The sequence below is a fragment of the Malassezia sympodialis genome, genomic scaffold (assembly GCF_000349305.1).
Source record: "Malassezia sympodialis ATCC 42132 genomic scaffold, msy_sf_8, whole genome shotgun sequence".
Taxonomy (NCBI): Eukaryota; Fungi; Basidiomycota; class Malasseziomycetes; order Malasseziales; family Malasseziaceae; genus Malassezia; species Malassezia sympodialis.
Window position 1 is genome coordinate 52481 of NW_017387806.1, and position 14351 is coordinate 66831.

General features: G+C 55.8%; 7 protein-coding genes across 7 annotated transcripts; 2 read left to right on the plus strand and 5 right to left on the minus strand.

The window, feature by feature from the left end:
• Positions 1 to 5: 5 nt before the first annotated feature.
• On the minus strand, positions 6 to 1472 carry MSY001_1699 (uncharacterized protein; the record flags this gene model as incomplete). The annotated part of the gene is made up of 2 exons (XM_018883512.1): positions 6 to 1334; positions 1368 to 1472. The coding sequence occupies 2 exons, from the start codon at positions 1470 to 1472 to the stop codon at positions 6 to 8; spliced, it is 1434 nt and encodes a 477-aa protein (XP_018740264.1).
• Positions 1473 to 2413: 941 nt separating this feature from the next.
• Positions 2414 to 3662, plus strand: MSY001_1700 (uncharacterized protein; the record flags this gene model as incomplete). The annotated part of the gene is made up of 2 exons (XM_018883513.1): positions 2414 to 3161; positions 3184 to 3662. The coding sequence occupies 2 exons, from the start codon at positions 2414 to 2416 to the stop codon at positions 3660 to 3662; spliced, it is 1227 nt and encodes a 408-aa protein (XP_018740265.1).
• A 123-nt stretch (positions 3663 to 3785) lies between these two features.
• On the minus strand, positions 3786 to 5303 carry MSY001_1701 (uncharacterized protein; the record flags this gene model as incomplete). The annotated part of the gene is made up of 2 exons (XM_018883514.1): positions 3786 to 4046; positions 4068 to 5303. 2 exons carry the CDS (start codon positions 5301 to 5303, stop codon positions 3786 to 3788), a joined length of 1497 nt encoding a protein of 498 aa, XP_018740266.1.
• A 116-nt stretch (positions 5304 to 5419) lies between these two features.
• MSY001_1702 (uncharacterized protein) lies at positions 5420 to 6682 on the plus strand (the record flags this gene model as incomplete). Its single annotated transcript, XM_018883515.1, has 1 exon — positions 5420 to 6682. The coding sequence occupies one exon, from the start codon at positions 5420 to 5422 to the stop codon at positions 6680 to 6682; it is 1263 nt and encodes a 420-aa protein (XP_018740267.1).
• Positions 6683 to 6686: 4 nt separating this feature from the next.
• Positions 6687 to 7429, minus strand: MSY001_1703 (uncharacterized protein; the record flags this gene model as incomplete). Its single annotated transcript, XM_018883516.1, has 2 exons — positions 6687 to 7082; positions 7145 to 7429. The coding sequence occupies 2 exons, from the start codon at positions 7427 to 7429 to the stop codon at positions 6687 to 6689; spliced, it is 681 nt and encodes a 226-aa protein (XP_018740268.1).
• Positions 7430 to 7469: 40 nt separating this feature from the next.
• On the minus strand, positions 7470 to 8489 carry MSY001_1704 (uncharacterized protein; the record flags this gene model as incomplete). Its single annotated transcript, XM_018883517.1, has 1 exon — positions 7470 to 8489. The coding sequence occupies one exon, from the start codon at positions 8487 to 8489 to the stop codon at positions 7470 to 7472; it is 1020 nt and encodes a 339-aa protein (XP_018740269.1).
• A 3193-nt stretch (positions 8490 to 11682) lies between these two features.
• Positions 11683 to 14334, minus strand: MSY001_1705 (uncharacterized protein; the record flags this gene model as incomplete). The annotated part of the gene is made up of 3 exons (XM_018883518.1): positions 11683 to 12062; positions 12772 to 13941; positions 14004 to 14334. The coding sequence occupies 3 exons, from the start codon at positions 14332 to 14334 to the stop codon at positions 11683 to 11685; spliced, it is 1881 nt and encodes a 626-aa protein (XP_018740270.1).
• Between the last annotated feature and the right edge of the window lie 17 nt (positions 14335 to 14351).

Consider the following 14351-nt stretch of genomic DNA (forward strand, 5'->3'; position numbering starts at 1 on the left):
GTGATCTATCTCGGCGGCGGCGGCGCTCGGCGGCGCACTGGCCGCACGTCCTCCTGCGTCGGCGCCGACGGTCCTGTATTGGTGTCGGGTCGGAAGAGAGCACCGATGCTTACACTCGCGTGGCCCTCTTTTTCTCCGCGGCCCTTGCCCCAGCGGCGCAGCCGGTGGCGCCAGGACCCTGAGGCCGGGGCCTCGTTCGTAGGCACAGAGTCCGTCTCGTGCGCATCCATAGGGGGTATGTGGGTGAGATCAGGAAGCGACTGCGTCATCGCAGGATGGTGCACAGGCACTGTGCGCACCGGCTTGTGCGGTCGCGGAGGCGGTGTACGCCGGCGCACAGGCGCTTGCGAAGGCGGCGGTTCCGTCGTCCACCGCTCGAGAGCGAGGACATCCACCTCGCTGGGTGCCACGTCCGTCTCTGCAGCAGCGACACGGGCGGGCCACAGGACCGTAGATTCCGCATCCGTGTATGTGCCTTGAATGCACGCGACGGCCGCGGCCGCCGACTGAATGCGGCGGAGCACAAGCGTGTGCTGGATCGTCTGCAGCGTGGGCTCGGCGTGAAAGTGCACCTGATTCTCCGCATGCTCTTTCGTAAGCTGTGCCGCATGCACCTCGCCACCCTGGATCGGAGCAACGAGCGTCGCACCATCGTGCAGGCCGACAAACCACTCGGACTCGAGGCAGTCGTTTGCGAGTGCGAGTGTCACAGGACTCACGTCGTGCCACTGTGCGCCGCCGACCATGTGCGTGAGCAGGAGCTGCACATCAGCGCGCTTGTACGGTTCTGAGCACAGCTGTGTCTGTGTGAGCAGCGCGCGAAATACGCAGAGGTACGCTTGCCGGAGCAGCTCGTACGCCTCCGCCAAGTTAGCGAGCTCGCGTAAGAAGATATCGACCAGAACACGCAGGTCGTTAGTGTAGAAGTAGGAGGCTGTTTCGCGCTGCGCAAATACGTCTGCCAGCAGCTTGAGCGTGAGAAAGTGGAAGAGACAGCCAGATAGCGTCGCGCTGGACGTGCGGTTTAGACGGAACACGAGGGTCTCACCAAATGTCTTGCTTGTGTGCAGGCGGCGCCGGATTGTACCGAGCAGGCTGGAAGAGGGGTCCTGGACAAGGCACTGTTCATGCAGGGCCAGGACTACACGCATCAGACGCATGCAGTACTCGTCCTCTTGGTCCTGCTGCGCCAGCTCCATGGTATCAAATAGGTGGTCAACGAAGTGCACGGTCAGCCCACGCAGGTCGCTCGGGCGCAGACGCACAGCACACAGCACATGGTGCAACAGCTCGAGAGCATGAGTCTCCAGACCCAGGAGCACCATACGCTCCGCCTGCGCCTCGGTGCACACGCCCTCGACACGTACCGCGGCGCCGGGCAGCGGGAGCGCTGGCCCGTAGCGCATGGCCGCATCTGACGCCACGGATGAGCTCGCCTGCGACGCGTAGAATCCTGCCCATACGTTGTGCATGAGACGGCGGATCCAGCCTGGCAGCAGGCATGTTCCGTGGGGGTAGAGCAGCCAGCGGTATACATTCATATCGCGCTCTCCCAGTGCCCGGATCATGGCATACACACGCAGCAGCTGAGGTGCTGGAGACGCGAATAGACGCGGCCGCAGTGCATCCACGAAATACTTTGCGGCTCCGCACGGCTCCTTATCTGCATCCAAGGGTGCAAGACTGGCACCGAATGGCAGGAGGACCTTATCCACCGTGTGCCGCGCCCATACCATCTGGGCCCGCTCATCCCGTACAAAGGCGTCGTCAAGATCTGCAGCAGTGCCTGTAGCCCCTAGCACATGCGACACATATTCGTCCATGGCTGCCGGGTCCAAGGACGGCCGCTTCGCCGGCTGTGGCGCCGGCGATGCCAGGGGCATCGTGGGAGAGAACGACGCCGCCCGAAGGTGGAGGTGTCTGCACTGGCCACGATGGACCCAACGCCGATGCAACACCCCGTCGCGGGCGTGAATCATAATGTCGTAGCGGCGTACCTGCCAGCACAGCGTGCAGCAATGCTACGTGTGCTTTCTCTTTCTGTGCCTCCGGCAGCGACGGAGGAGCCGTACACTGGGCAAGAGTGCATTGGCCTCGGCGACGCGTGGCGCTCTCTGTACGCGCTCGTACAAGGCTCGGTGCGTGGACACGAGGGAAATAGCTGCCTCGTACTGGGCGAAAGCGGGTGTGGAAAGAGCCTTGTACGTGTGCCCTACTTACTCAGCTTGTTGAGTCAGTCATTCGACGAGTCCGTCGCGAGTGTGCAGAGTGTAGCGCGGCGGCGCCTTGGGTCGTCTCGCTCTCAGCGCTCCTGTACCCAACGGACCGCCAGTGCCTGGCTGCAATGGCACAGCAGCTTATGGATCAGGATGCGATCGCACGTGGCGATGTAGATGAGACCTTGCGCGATGTCATGGAGCCTGAGACTGACGCGGACATGAATGACGAGCAGCGCAACGACTGGGCAACTGTCACACGGGCGCCTGGCCAGGGCCCGGGCCCGGAGTCGGAGTCGGAGTCGGATGAGGAGGCTGAGATGCCTCTTGCCTCTCTTTCCGAGCCTGAGCCCTCCTCGAATGCGATCCTCTCGACTATGGCTGCGACCCTTTCCCACATCCTCTCGCTGCTTTCCAGCTCGGCACCGGGATCATCGCGGCATCCTCTCATCATTGTACTGGACCAATTTGACTTGCTCACCCAGCGACCTCGGCAAGCGCTTCTCTACTGTTTACTTGACGCCGTGCAGGCGAACAGCTATGTACCGGGCATGCTGGTGCTGGGCATGACGAGTCGCGTAGACGCCGCTGACTTTCTCGAGAAGCGCGTGAAAAGCCGCTTTTCCCATCGAATTGTGCATGTGGTTCCTCCTTCGTTCGATCAGTATATGATCCTCGCGCGTATGGCACTGGCGGCAGGGGCGTCGTCGTCCTCTGTCTGGGGCCAGGCGTGGCTTGCGGAGGTCGACCACCTGATCCAGAACCCCACGTTCCGCGCGTGCCTAGAGGGTCTGCACAATCTCAGCGGTGATGTGCGCCTATTATACCAAGTGCTCTTGCCGCCCGTCGCTGCCCTGCACCCAGGCGCCCCCACGCTTGAGCCCGAGGCGTTTGCGCGCGTTGCGGCTGCACAACGAGCTGACCCACTCGAGGCACTCCTACTTGGTACGCTACCCTACTCACCCAGACTTGAACGTGCCCGAGATGGCTCTCATGATTGCTGCACGACACCTGCAGTTGCGTGACAAGGAGCCCTTCACGTTTGAAATGTGCTTCCATGGGCTGCGCCACTTTGTCCAGCGCGTACAGCGCGACCTCAACAGCGGTGCTTCGGCAGGGCACCAGGCGCCTTTAGCGATCACAGGCCTCGATACCCTCGCACAACGTGCGCCAATGCTCCAAGCGTTCCATACTCTGCTGGACATGGAGCTGCTCCTCCCGGAGCCGGCGCGTCTATCGCTCACGCTTCCATCGGGCATTGCCTCGCGGACGGGTCCTGTGACCACGGCCTATGGCACGCTACCAAGCCTTACTGTCATCCCCGAATTTCTGCCGGTGTATGCACAGGTGTCAGCCAAGGCTATTCTCGCTAGCGTCGAGAGCCCAGCGCGTGCCGAGATGCTCGGCTCGGTGCTCGTCAAATGGGCGGCCTCAACTGGTCTCTAATATCGCACAGTGCAGGGAAGGGCCGCCTATCAGCGCCCCACCCGCTCGCGCTGTCCATGTAGGGCACCCGTAGACCCAGCGCGTCCTCGAGCGCTGGGCTCTGAGGTGCCCGGATCGGGTACATCAAAATTCATAATCCTGCGGTCGAGCTAACATGTTCGGACGATCCTTGGCCAACGCGAGTCCGCGCTGCCTAAGACTCTGCAGGCCCGTAAAGGGCTTAGAAGTAGGGACCGCTGCCTGGGGCGCTGGTGTCGGTGCAGGCGCGGCTGTCGCAGGCTGAGGCTCCTCCGGCAGCGGCTCCGCAGGGGGTGCCGCCGCACGAGCGACCTTGGGCGTCTTGTCCGCCATGGAAATGCTAGAGCTGACTGCACTTGCCGGCGGCTGTGTGCGTCGTTCACTGACTCCGCCTTCCGTATCCAGATGCAGCGGCTCAATGGCGAGGCGCTTGCGCTTGACCTTGAAGGCGAGATTGTTCTCACCACCCCCTGCCCCACCATCGCCCCGCTGACTGCCAGGCGCAGAGCCGGCGGCCATACCACGTAGTACCGAGGCACGCAGCGAGGGATTTGTAAGTGTGCCGATAGCTGGCGTGCGAAAGATCCGCAGCGCTCCTGTAAAGTCGGGAAATACTTCACTCAGTCCGGGCGTCGCTGCAAAGGACGAGAGCCCGAGGCAAGCGTCCGACGCATGAAGCAGCCGGTGGATCACATTCACCTGCCCTTCGCTCGAGCACAAGAAGGACGATAGCGAAATGCCAACCAGGCAAGGAATCGGGGGGGTATCAGCATCGGCAGGCGGCATCGACAAGGACCGTGCCAGGGCGCGTAGCCGCAGCAAGAAACGCACCAGGTCGCTAGGGGAAGCTTGGTCCATCCATACGGGCGATCCAAACGCGCGGACAACGATACGTAATACCGGCGCTTGCTTTCTGGTTGCAGCGACTGCCTGGCAATGTTTCGCGGCCTGCTCAATGGTATGCCAAGCGGAGGTGAGCGCATGGCCCACATCGAGGGACGACGTTGTGAGGGTATGGTTCGCCTCGGCTTGGCGTAGGAGATGCGGAGATATGCGCTTGGAAAGGTCAAATACGGTCGTAAATGTTGGATCAAGCGAGGGCGGAGGCGGCGCAGGCTTGGGCTGCTCGTACCGCCACGCAATTTTCATCCGCTGCAGCGACTCGGCGGAGGGCTCGGACTCGGCTGCGCGTTCGACGTAGCGGTCCATATTCGGCGCCTCGGGGTCATCGACGCGGCCCATGAGGTGCGTAACGAACGAGCTCGCCGATTCACCTATCACCACACAGTGGTGCTCGGACGCTAGGCCCTGCGCCGTCACGTAACTGAGAAACAGGTCCGTGTACACGTCTGCGGCGGAGAGAATCTGCTCATTGAACACTGCACCAAACTCTCCACCCTGTGCCGATGCGCCCAGCTCAGCAGCAGACACGTTGGCTGTGCCCGCACAGGGCACTAAGGTCAGCACGGACCCGGCGAGGATACCGCCGCCACACAGAATATCATCTAGGGCAGAGATCCCTGTGGATAAAAGTGGAACTGGTGCAATAAAGGGGGCATTTCGTACGCCTTTAGGTGCCGGGGTGTCGCCGGCCCGTCCTGCGCGCCGACGAAACGCCGACATGGCGACAGGCACGACGCAAGCCAGGCGGAGAGGTCGTCGCCTCCGCTCTGAGTCACGTGATATAGTGATCGAGGGAACGCGTCGCTCGACGGACCGACTACGGCCTACGACTCGACATGGTGGCCGCTGTAGCACCGAGCCAAGTCGCCGTCGACTCGGCCAAGTCGAGTACGAAGGAGATGTATGTACCCAAGGAGGAAACTCCCGTGGGCGTACAGTCTTTCTTCCAGTCCAAGATTCAGTCTTATGAACTTTTGATTAATGAGAAGGCGCAAAACCTGCGCCGTCTCGAGGCGCAGCGCAATGCTCTCAATGCCCGCGTGCGCCTTATCCGAGAAGAGCTGCAGCTTCTCCAGGAACCTGGCTCGTATGTGGGTGAGGTGGAAAAGGTTATGGGCAAGAAAAAAGTCCTGGTCAAAATTCAGCCCGAGGGCAAGTATGTGGTGGGCGTGGCGCCTGATATCGATGTGACGCAGCTCAAGCCATCACTGCGAGTGGCTTTGCGCTCAGACTCCTATACCTTGCACAAGATTCTGCCGAACAAGGTTGACCCGCTCGTCTCGCTCATGATGGTTGAAAAGGTGCCGGACAGCACCTACGAAATGGTGGGTGGTCTAGACCAGCAGATCAAAGAAATTAAGGAGGTCATTGAGCTTCCTGTAAAGCACCCTGAACTTTTTGAAAGTTTGGGTATTGCGCAGCCCAAGGGTGTACTGCTGTACGGGCCGCCCGGTACAGGAAAGACGCTCCTGGCGCGTGCGGTGGCACACCACACGGACTGCAAGTTCATTCGCGTAAGCGGCAGTGAACTTGTGCAAAAGTACATCGGTGAGGGTAGCCGCATGGTCCGTGAGCTATTCGTCATGGCACGCGAGCATGCGCCATCGATTATCTTCATGGACGAAATTGACAGTATCGGCTCGAGCCGCGGCGAAGGCGGCGGCAGCAATGGCGATTCGGAAGTCCAGCGCACGATGCTTGAGCTACTAAACCAGTTGGACGGTTTCGAAGGCACGCAGAACATCAAGGTCATTATGGCTACAAACCGCATCGATATCCTAGACAGCGCTCTGCTGCGCCCCGGTCGCATTGACCGAAAGATCGAATTTCCCCCGCCTGGCCCCGAGGCGCGTGTGTCGATTCTGCGCATCCACTCACGGAAAATGTCACTCCAACGCGGGATCAACCTGCGTGCCTTGGCCGAGAAGATGGGCCAGTGTTCTGGTGCCGAGGTGCGCGGTATTTGCACAGAGGCAGGTATGTACGCTCTGCGTGAGCGTCGGCAACACGTGTCACAGGAAGACTTTGAGCTAGCCATTGCCAAGGTACTCAAGCGGCACACGGACGGCTCCATGAGCGTCAATAAACTGTTTACGTGAGAAGCTACTGCACAAAATTCACAGAATAGCCACCACCTTCTTGCTGCTGGAACTGGAAGTTGTCGGTAGAGAGTCCGAAGTAGCCCAGCACCTTGTTACCCATAGTCTTGAGTTTGTCTACCATTTCGTCCTTTTCCTTCTGTGCAGCTAGGTCGACAAGTGGTGGCAACCGAATCAATGCTGCATCCAAATCTCGTCGGTACGAGGTAGGAGTACGTCCCTCTTTTGCGAGCTCATCCAGGCGCTGATAATCTATTGTGAGACAAGAAAACTCACCTTTCAGGGCTGAAGAGAGGTGACCCCATCCGCCCAATTGCTCGTGAGCTGTCGCACGGCGGTGCAATGCTTTCACATTCTGAGGATCTTCCTCAAGCGCTGAGTAAGGCCGAGTGTAACGTACCTTCGGACGTTGTCTTAATGGCGTCTTGGTATTGTTCCTAATGTCAGATCTTTACAACGTACAAGCTTTAAGTGACATGCGGCCAAGTTGGCATGAAGCTTGACGCGGAGATCCACAATGTCGTCTTTGAACATGTGCTCGTCGACTGTCACAGAGTTCTCTGGACGATCTTGGTCGTCCTGGACCCGCGGTGGAAGCCGCATGAGCGCGTCTTGGTAGTGGTTCATTGCCTCTGCATATTGGGTCCTCGAGAAGGCATCATTGCCAGATTCCTTGAGCGCACACGCCTCTTCTACGCGCGGCCTTAGGGGGTCCGAAGACTCGTGCACATCCCACACTTGGACCATACCCTGCAGTGTCGAGGATTGTAACACGTGGCTATCTCCACTACTCGATTTTGGCGCGCTTTGCGCTGTGGTCCTCCGAAGGCTCGGTAGGCGCCGGATGAGAGGGCTTTGCCTCATCTTTGGGCTTTGGAGGATTCAATGGCGGGCGGAAATACGGCTGAAGGTACCAATGCGGAATAAATTTGGGGCGTGTACGTCGATCGGACGGATCCTGCAGATGCAGCGGTGTCTGATAGTAGCGAGCCACGTCCTGCCCCTCTTGGTAGTATCTGGCATCTTTGGCATCTTCTGCCAAGCGATTCTGGAGTTCGTGGACAAATTCGCGATACTCCTTGACGCGCTCTTCCCCTTGTACCTCATCATAACTGCGGGCTTTCCCAAGAACCGGACGTAGATCCGTGTGAATGGCTAGCGCAGGCCTAGTTATCTTAAACATGTGGCCCTTAAGTGCGCTGGGTGACGTAGGTGTCTTTAATCCAGCCACAATGTCCAGGTATTCATGTGCTACGCGCACAATCTCTAGTGGTGCATACGACGAATGATCAGCGCCTTGCTGGCTGAGAACCGACAAATCGCGACCCACATCAGGATGGTACAGGGTGGGGTTGTACAAATTGCCCTCCGCACTCATCACTCCATCGCACCCTGTATAAGCGAGACAGTCGCGCCAGTCCTCGGGGTATAGCATATTTCCATTGGCAAATACGGGTATATCGAGGGCTTCCTTCACAGCACGAATTTTTGACCAGTCTGCGAGGCCCGTCTTGTGGCCTTTCATTTCCCGTGTGCGACCATGCACCGTTACAATCTGAGCACCAGCACGGCGGATCATTTTAGCGTAAGCGAGTGTCTTTTCTAGTGTGTCAAACACGCGGAACTTGGCTGTGACAGGCACCTTGAGATTCACGTGCAGCGTATTAATGAGTTTGAATACCAGATCCCAATCATCCATCAGAAATGCGCCAAAGTTCCCTCGCTTAGCAATCTGTTGAGGACAGCCCAGATTAAGATCGACAGCATCGCAGCGGTCTTCCACATACTTGGCTGCATCTAAGAGCATATCAGGGTCATTGGCACAGAACTACGTCAGAAAAGCAACATACCTGCACAATCAACGGTCGATCTGTATCTGTATTCTCACCCAGCTGTATCGAATGCGCCCCTTCTTCACCAAGATCCTGATTGAAATAGCCTTCCCGCACGCGATGTGCGCCACGGTTCTGCTGAACATAGATCTTTGCATTGATCATAGGAGAGTACACCAAATCTGAGCCATACCTGCGGCTCAAAATGCGCCAAGCTAGCTCGGATTGATCTACCATGGGCGCAACAATGTGTCGGGGAGAGCCAATGCTGCGGTAGAATGCGTACCCTTCGAGCTTGGAATGAAGTGGCTTGCCCGTCTCAGGGAAGGAATCCAGGCTGGGAATTCCAGGGTGAGAGCTTGAAGACATGCTGGATACTGTCGAAAATGTAATAGAAGCGCCAAAAGAAAGGCGCTGTGCACACGCACGAAGCAAGCGCCTGGAAACGTCTCCCAATATGGTGGGGCGTGTAGCAAGAGAAAAAGTGGAGCGCAGATCCAGGAAATTTTGGATCGATGGAGGCGCACATCTATGCCATGGACCCTGCGGCATGGGTGCCCATAGCGGACCTACGGTACCCGAACGATCTGCAGCGTAAAGTTCGCATAGTAGGATTGTATGTTCTGCATTCTCATTTAAAGCTGTGAATCGTACGATATACGGACGGCTAAGGCCACCCTAGTACATGAGGGTGCATCATTAACAGTGGACTTAACATTGATTGTCGAAAATGATACCTTTGCCTTGCCGGAACGTTGCAAACTTATGTGCATTGGAACGCTAGAGGAAAATGATGAGATGTCAGAAACATCCGAGGGGTCCTTGCACAAGCTACAAAGTGTGCATGCAAGAAGAATGCGTGGACGTTCAAGACAGGTTGCACCAGAAACTCGCTTTGTACTCTTGGCTATCTGGGCCAAGACTACAAACGAACTTGATTTGCGCTTATGGGTACGAGCCGCGCGAGAGATGCGCCGGTCGCTTCTACCTAGTGCCTCCTGACGGCTAGGGAGGATCCTCCACTCGAATACGATAGCAAACCACGCCGAAATGTCTGAGGATGTGCGCGACCGCGTTCAGGATGGGCCAATGACATATAACGGTATGTAGATATTGTCTTATATTTTAGAAACGATTTGTATGATAGCAGATCTCTGTACGTGGTGTATGGCTAAGACCAGTGGAATGTGCGATTCACACAATCCTTGCCGTGCGGCAGGTGTATCCGCAAGACCTGTTCGTTCGGTGCAAGGCGTATGATGTACCTGTATATAAAAGTCGGCACCCAGGCTTGACGCACTATATCTCTCAGGCGGTGCGCGCGATCACACACGAGCTCCAGGAGGTATGAGAAGACACTGACGCAAGGCCTCGGTCAACCAAGCTGTGGTGGCCTTGAACTACGAGGACGCACCTGATGCACCTGATGCCCTTGAGCGCTATGTGTTCTCTTTCCAAATGCTTCGTTCAGATACAGATCGGCGCGATCGTGACTTGGTGTATGTGTTACGATGCTGACACAGAATACGCGGGAATCTGTCCCCATCAGCCGCAGATATGGTAGCGCGGCAGTACCTCTTGCAACTTCTCACTTTGGAGTCGCGACTTATACCTCTAAATTTGGATCGAAGTAAGCATTGGAGCTAACGCTCAGATCTCACGTTTCGTATCCTGCTCGAAATGTGTGGGGGACATGTACCGTCGGGTGGCAGAGATGTATGTGAGACTAGTGTCTCACCCTTAGGCACCGCCGCATGGCCCATGGAGTCCAGCAGATGGCATGCCATTTATGGCTAATGAAAGTGACACTTCCACGGCTATATTGTCAACTGCAGGGCGGGTTAGACGAGACCATATTGCGACTGTATTACATCCATTAAAGACACTCGAGTCCGGAGTTGTCAATGTATGTATTGTCTACTGATGGAAGATTTCCCTGTATGTGGAAGAACGGCCTGCGAACAAGGGAGCTGCGGCTCATTTACCAGCCTTAACTATAAGCTCTCAGACGACAGAACCGCCAGCCTCTCTACAGCGCGATTTGGACGATCCTGCCATTGCCGATGGCGTCTCGCCAGACGGGGTGCCATGGCACAAGCAAACCCTATATACCCATGGAAGTGACAGTGATGAGTCCATATCAGAGGATATAGTCGACCAGGATGACTTCTAAATTACACAATTACGCTTTAGGATCCATTTGCACAGACTCCTCTGGCACGGAGCCTAGTGTCGTGCTATCTGCAGTAGCAGATGCCGAGCTAAGAGGCTTAGGTTCGGATATCCGCTCACCATTTGCTGTCCCTTCAGGAGCTGGACTCTCAAATTTAGCAACATTGTCTGTGCGAACCCACTTGAGGATTCGCACAGGATTACTTGAGCGCATCGCCTGTGCATCCTGGCCTAGTCGATCCGTCAAGTTTTGACCGGCACTCGCCGGGTGGGCTACAGCCACTGGAACAACCCACTGGCGCTCCCATAGTCTGACGTCAGGAAAAGGAACTTACGTGACGGGTTCTTTTAAACTACGCTGCAGTTCATTTTCCTGCCCAAACCGACCCCCTGCGGTGCGTGACATGAGACAAGGAGGTATGTGGAGAAATGCGAATAAAGACACGCCCGAGCGTCAATCTAAGTGCATATTGAGCTAGACTATATGCACGGACTAGATGAAGATATGAGGGTACTCGATGTAAGAATATATAATTGATTTCATGAAGTAGTACAGACTAAACTAGCACTATAAATTTAATGAAAAGTGCAAGATTGGGATGACGCGCAACGCTTGTACCGCGATTCAACTAAAGTTGCCAATGGAGGCACAGTTTATGGAGCAAAGCCTGGGAGCGATATGGGAGTGACTTCTTCCTATCCCTCTTCGCACTCGAAAAGGCTTGCATTTCCCCTAATTCCCCGATTTAATCACGAAGGTGTATAAACTTCCACGGAACCATGGCCTAGTTAAGTCCCTGGCTTCGGAATTTCTCTGGCGAGGACACTTGCGCCACTTTCCAATGTCAGCAGGCACTAGCCATTACTTGAGATGAAAACTACCGACCATATGCACGGACCAGTTCGTCCATTGCACTAAGTCCCATAGGTACGATTGTATAAAAAAACGATTTAATCACAAATTAGGAGGTACGAACTAAAAGAAGCATCACAAACTTATTGGCAGTGGCAGACTCCATTGCGGCAGATACCACCGTTGAGGCCTTGTCCATGGAGGGCGCAGCTTGCTGCGCAGCCAAACCCTTTTGCACTTTGACAGGAAACACGCTCCACGGTGTGCGGTTTTTGAACCTGAAGAGTGTTGTCGTCGGCAACGAAAATCTTGCCACCCAGGGTCTCCTCCAGGCTCTTAGCACCCTCCACACTGGGGTCCTCAGCCGAGACGAACGAGACAAGGATCAGGGCAAGGAACGAAATGACGATGGCGAACCGCATGATAGTGATTGCATCCTTCCCATAAACCACACCCTTTTTGTACCCTAATGCATGCTCTGCATCTGGCCTATTTTTAGACAGAGGCATTCCTACATAGAAGGCTTACGGCTTGGCAGTCAAGGAAGTCCGGGGACGTAGGTCGGTCGGTCAGATGTCGAATCCGGCTAACCAATTATATGGCCCTGCTACAGAAAGGTACTTGGAAGCAACTTTATTTATCTCACCGTTTGGCAATGAAGGTCGAAAGATTAATAATATTCGACGTCTCCGACTTCCCAGCATCCCCGGACTTCCTTGACTTCGGCTTTAACGGCTACCAAGTCGCAAGCGTTTTATGTAGAAAACGTTGCCGTCTAAATATAAACCAGACACAGAGTAGGAGCTATGATACAAAAAGGTGATTTATTGAAAAAAGATGCAATCACCAATGTACGTTTCACTACTGTCATCTCGTGAATCTGCTCGGTAGTTGTCATCTCACGAAATGACCAGTGTGCGCAGATATTGGAAAGCGACGCAAGTGTCTTCGCTAGAGGAATTTTGAAGCCAGAGACTTGATCATATTCACAGATTAGGTAGATTTCTAAGACCTCTGCACGACGGCAGGCCATGATTCCCTAGGCATCCATAAACCCTCGTGACTGAATCGTGGATTTAGGGGGAAATGCAAGCCTGTTCGAGTACGAAGAGGGATAGGAAGGAACCACCCCCAGATCGGTCCTAGGCTCTGCTCCATATTGAGTAGATATGGCGGACCATGGATGGACGGTTTGCTGTCTAACAGCGGAGCGCTATCCTGTGCCGACTTACTGGCCCGGCGTCCAGTATGGGGCACAGTTGCGTACGAGAAGCCAAGGGATTTCTCAAGGTCAGCTTCGCGCAAAAGGGCATCAGGAGACGAAGTAGCATATTCCCATTCCTGTATGCTTCCAATCCACCAGGGGTTTCCTTCCCGGTGTGGAAATCCCCAGCGCTCATTCCATGTGCGCAGAAGATGTCGCCGTGCCCGAAAGCGACGCCATCCAGCCATGGGGCCAGTGCCAAACGTGCCTCCTTGGCCATGCTTTGAATAGTACCGCCGAAGCAGTAAACCTTCGCGCGCTCGGAACGAATTGATGGCGCGTTGCTCGATTGACGTGAGATTGTGGCCACTCAAGTATGTGTGCATGATAAATAGAGAGCCCGTAAAGAGGAAAAAGAAAAAGGCAATCACAAAGACACTAATGATATAGCCATCGACATTCCATCCACGAATGCGCTCTGACCATGGCATACCTTCTTGCGACTTGACGCCACGAGCAAAGAGTGGGGCCATACTGACAATCACATAGATCGACAGTATCAGGGCCCAAAACACTGTGTTGTAGTAGTATTGGTAGTTTTGGGCGCCAACGCACCCACCGATCCATGGACAGTGGTGGTCCATTCGGAGAACACAGGTTCCACATCGGCGACAGTGATGAGCTCGAGGGGGACGTGATCGCTGACAGTGCTCGCAATGCAGAAGAGAAGAGGCATATACAGACATTTCCGGTGGACGCCGCGTTGGTTCCGGCATGCGCGTATCCACAGCAGAGGTACGAGGAGGGGGTATCGATGGTGAAGGTGCCTCGGTCTGGCTTGTTGGCTCCAGCATCTCTGGACCTTGAATGAGCACCTCGTTTAAGGGAATGGGCTCGTCGTACGACGTCTTACTCCCATTGGCAGCACGCGCATTGGAGTCTGTATCGACATGCGACGTATTGATACTTGGCGAAGCAGCCATGCTCTGCTCAAATGCGAGCCAGCGCTGCTCGCGCTCGTTAGTGGGCGAGAACATGGCCAAATTTCGCACACTGCTGCATTCTTGGTCAGGTACAGGCTCTTGGTTATCAGGAGCGATAATAGGTATCGGTTCAGCAGGCTCAGGTGGCACCGTGGAAACATCATTAGTCGTGTCCTGCCTTGGCTGTGGCTCCCATACGAGGTCCTTGACATACCCTGGCCGCGAGAATAGAGTAGCGCCAAAGCTCCATGCCACTGCGTCAGAAACATATACATACAGAAGAAGAGCAACACAAGGAATCCGACAAGAAGGCCGATTCCCATGCTACGCGAGCCCATGGCGTTGGCGTGCTCGGTCAACATGGGATAGCACACGCGCCAGATGTAGATAGCACAAGCCCAGCACACGCAAACCACCACTATAACCACATTCACATACCGCAACCACAAGGGATCCGGCTGCCTTTCCGTCTTGATACGATCGCGTTTGCCAATGCCCAAGCGCACGAGTACGCCTGGAGGCATAGCGGCGACAGCAACGATCCAGTTCCAGCAGACGCGCAGTGCTCGTGCGCCCACGTGATACGCCCTATTCGCCTGCGGCTGCATGCACTACTAGCCCCCGC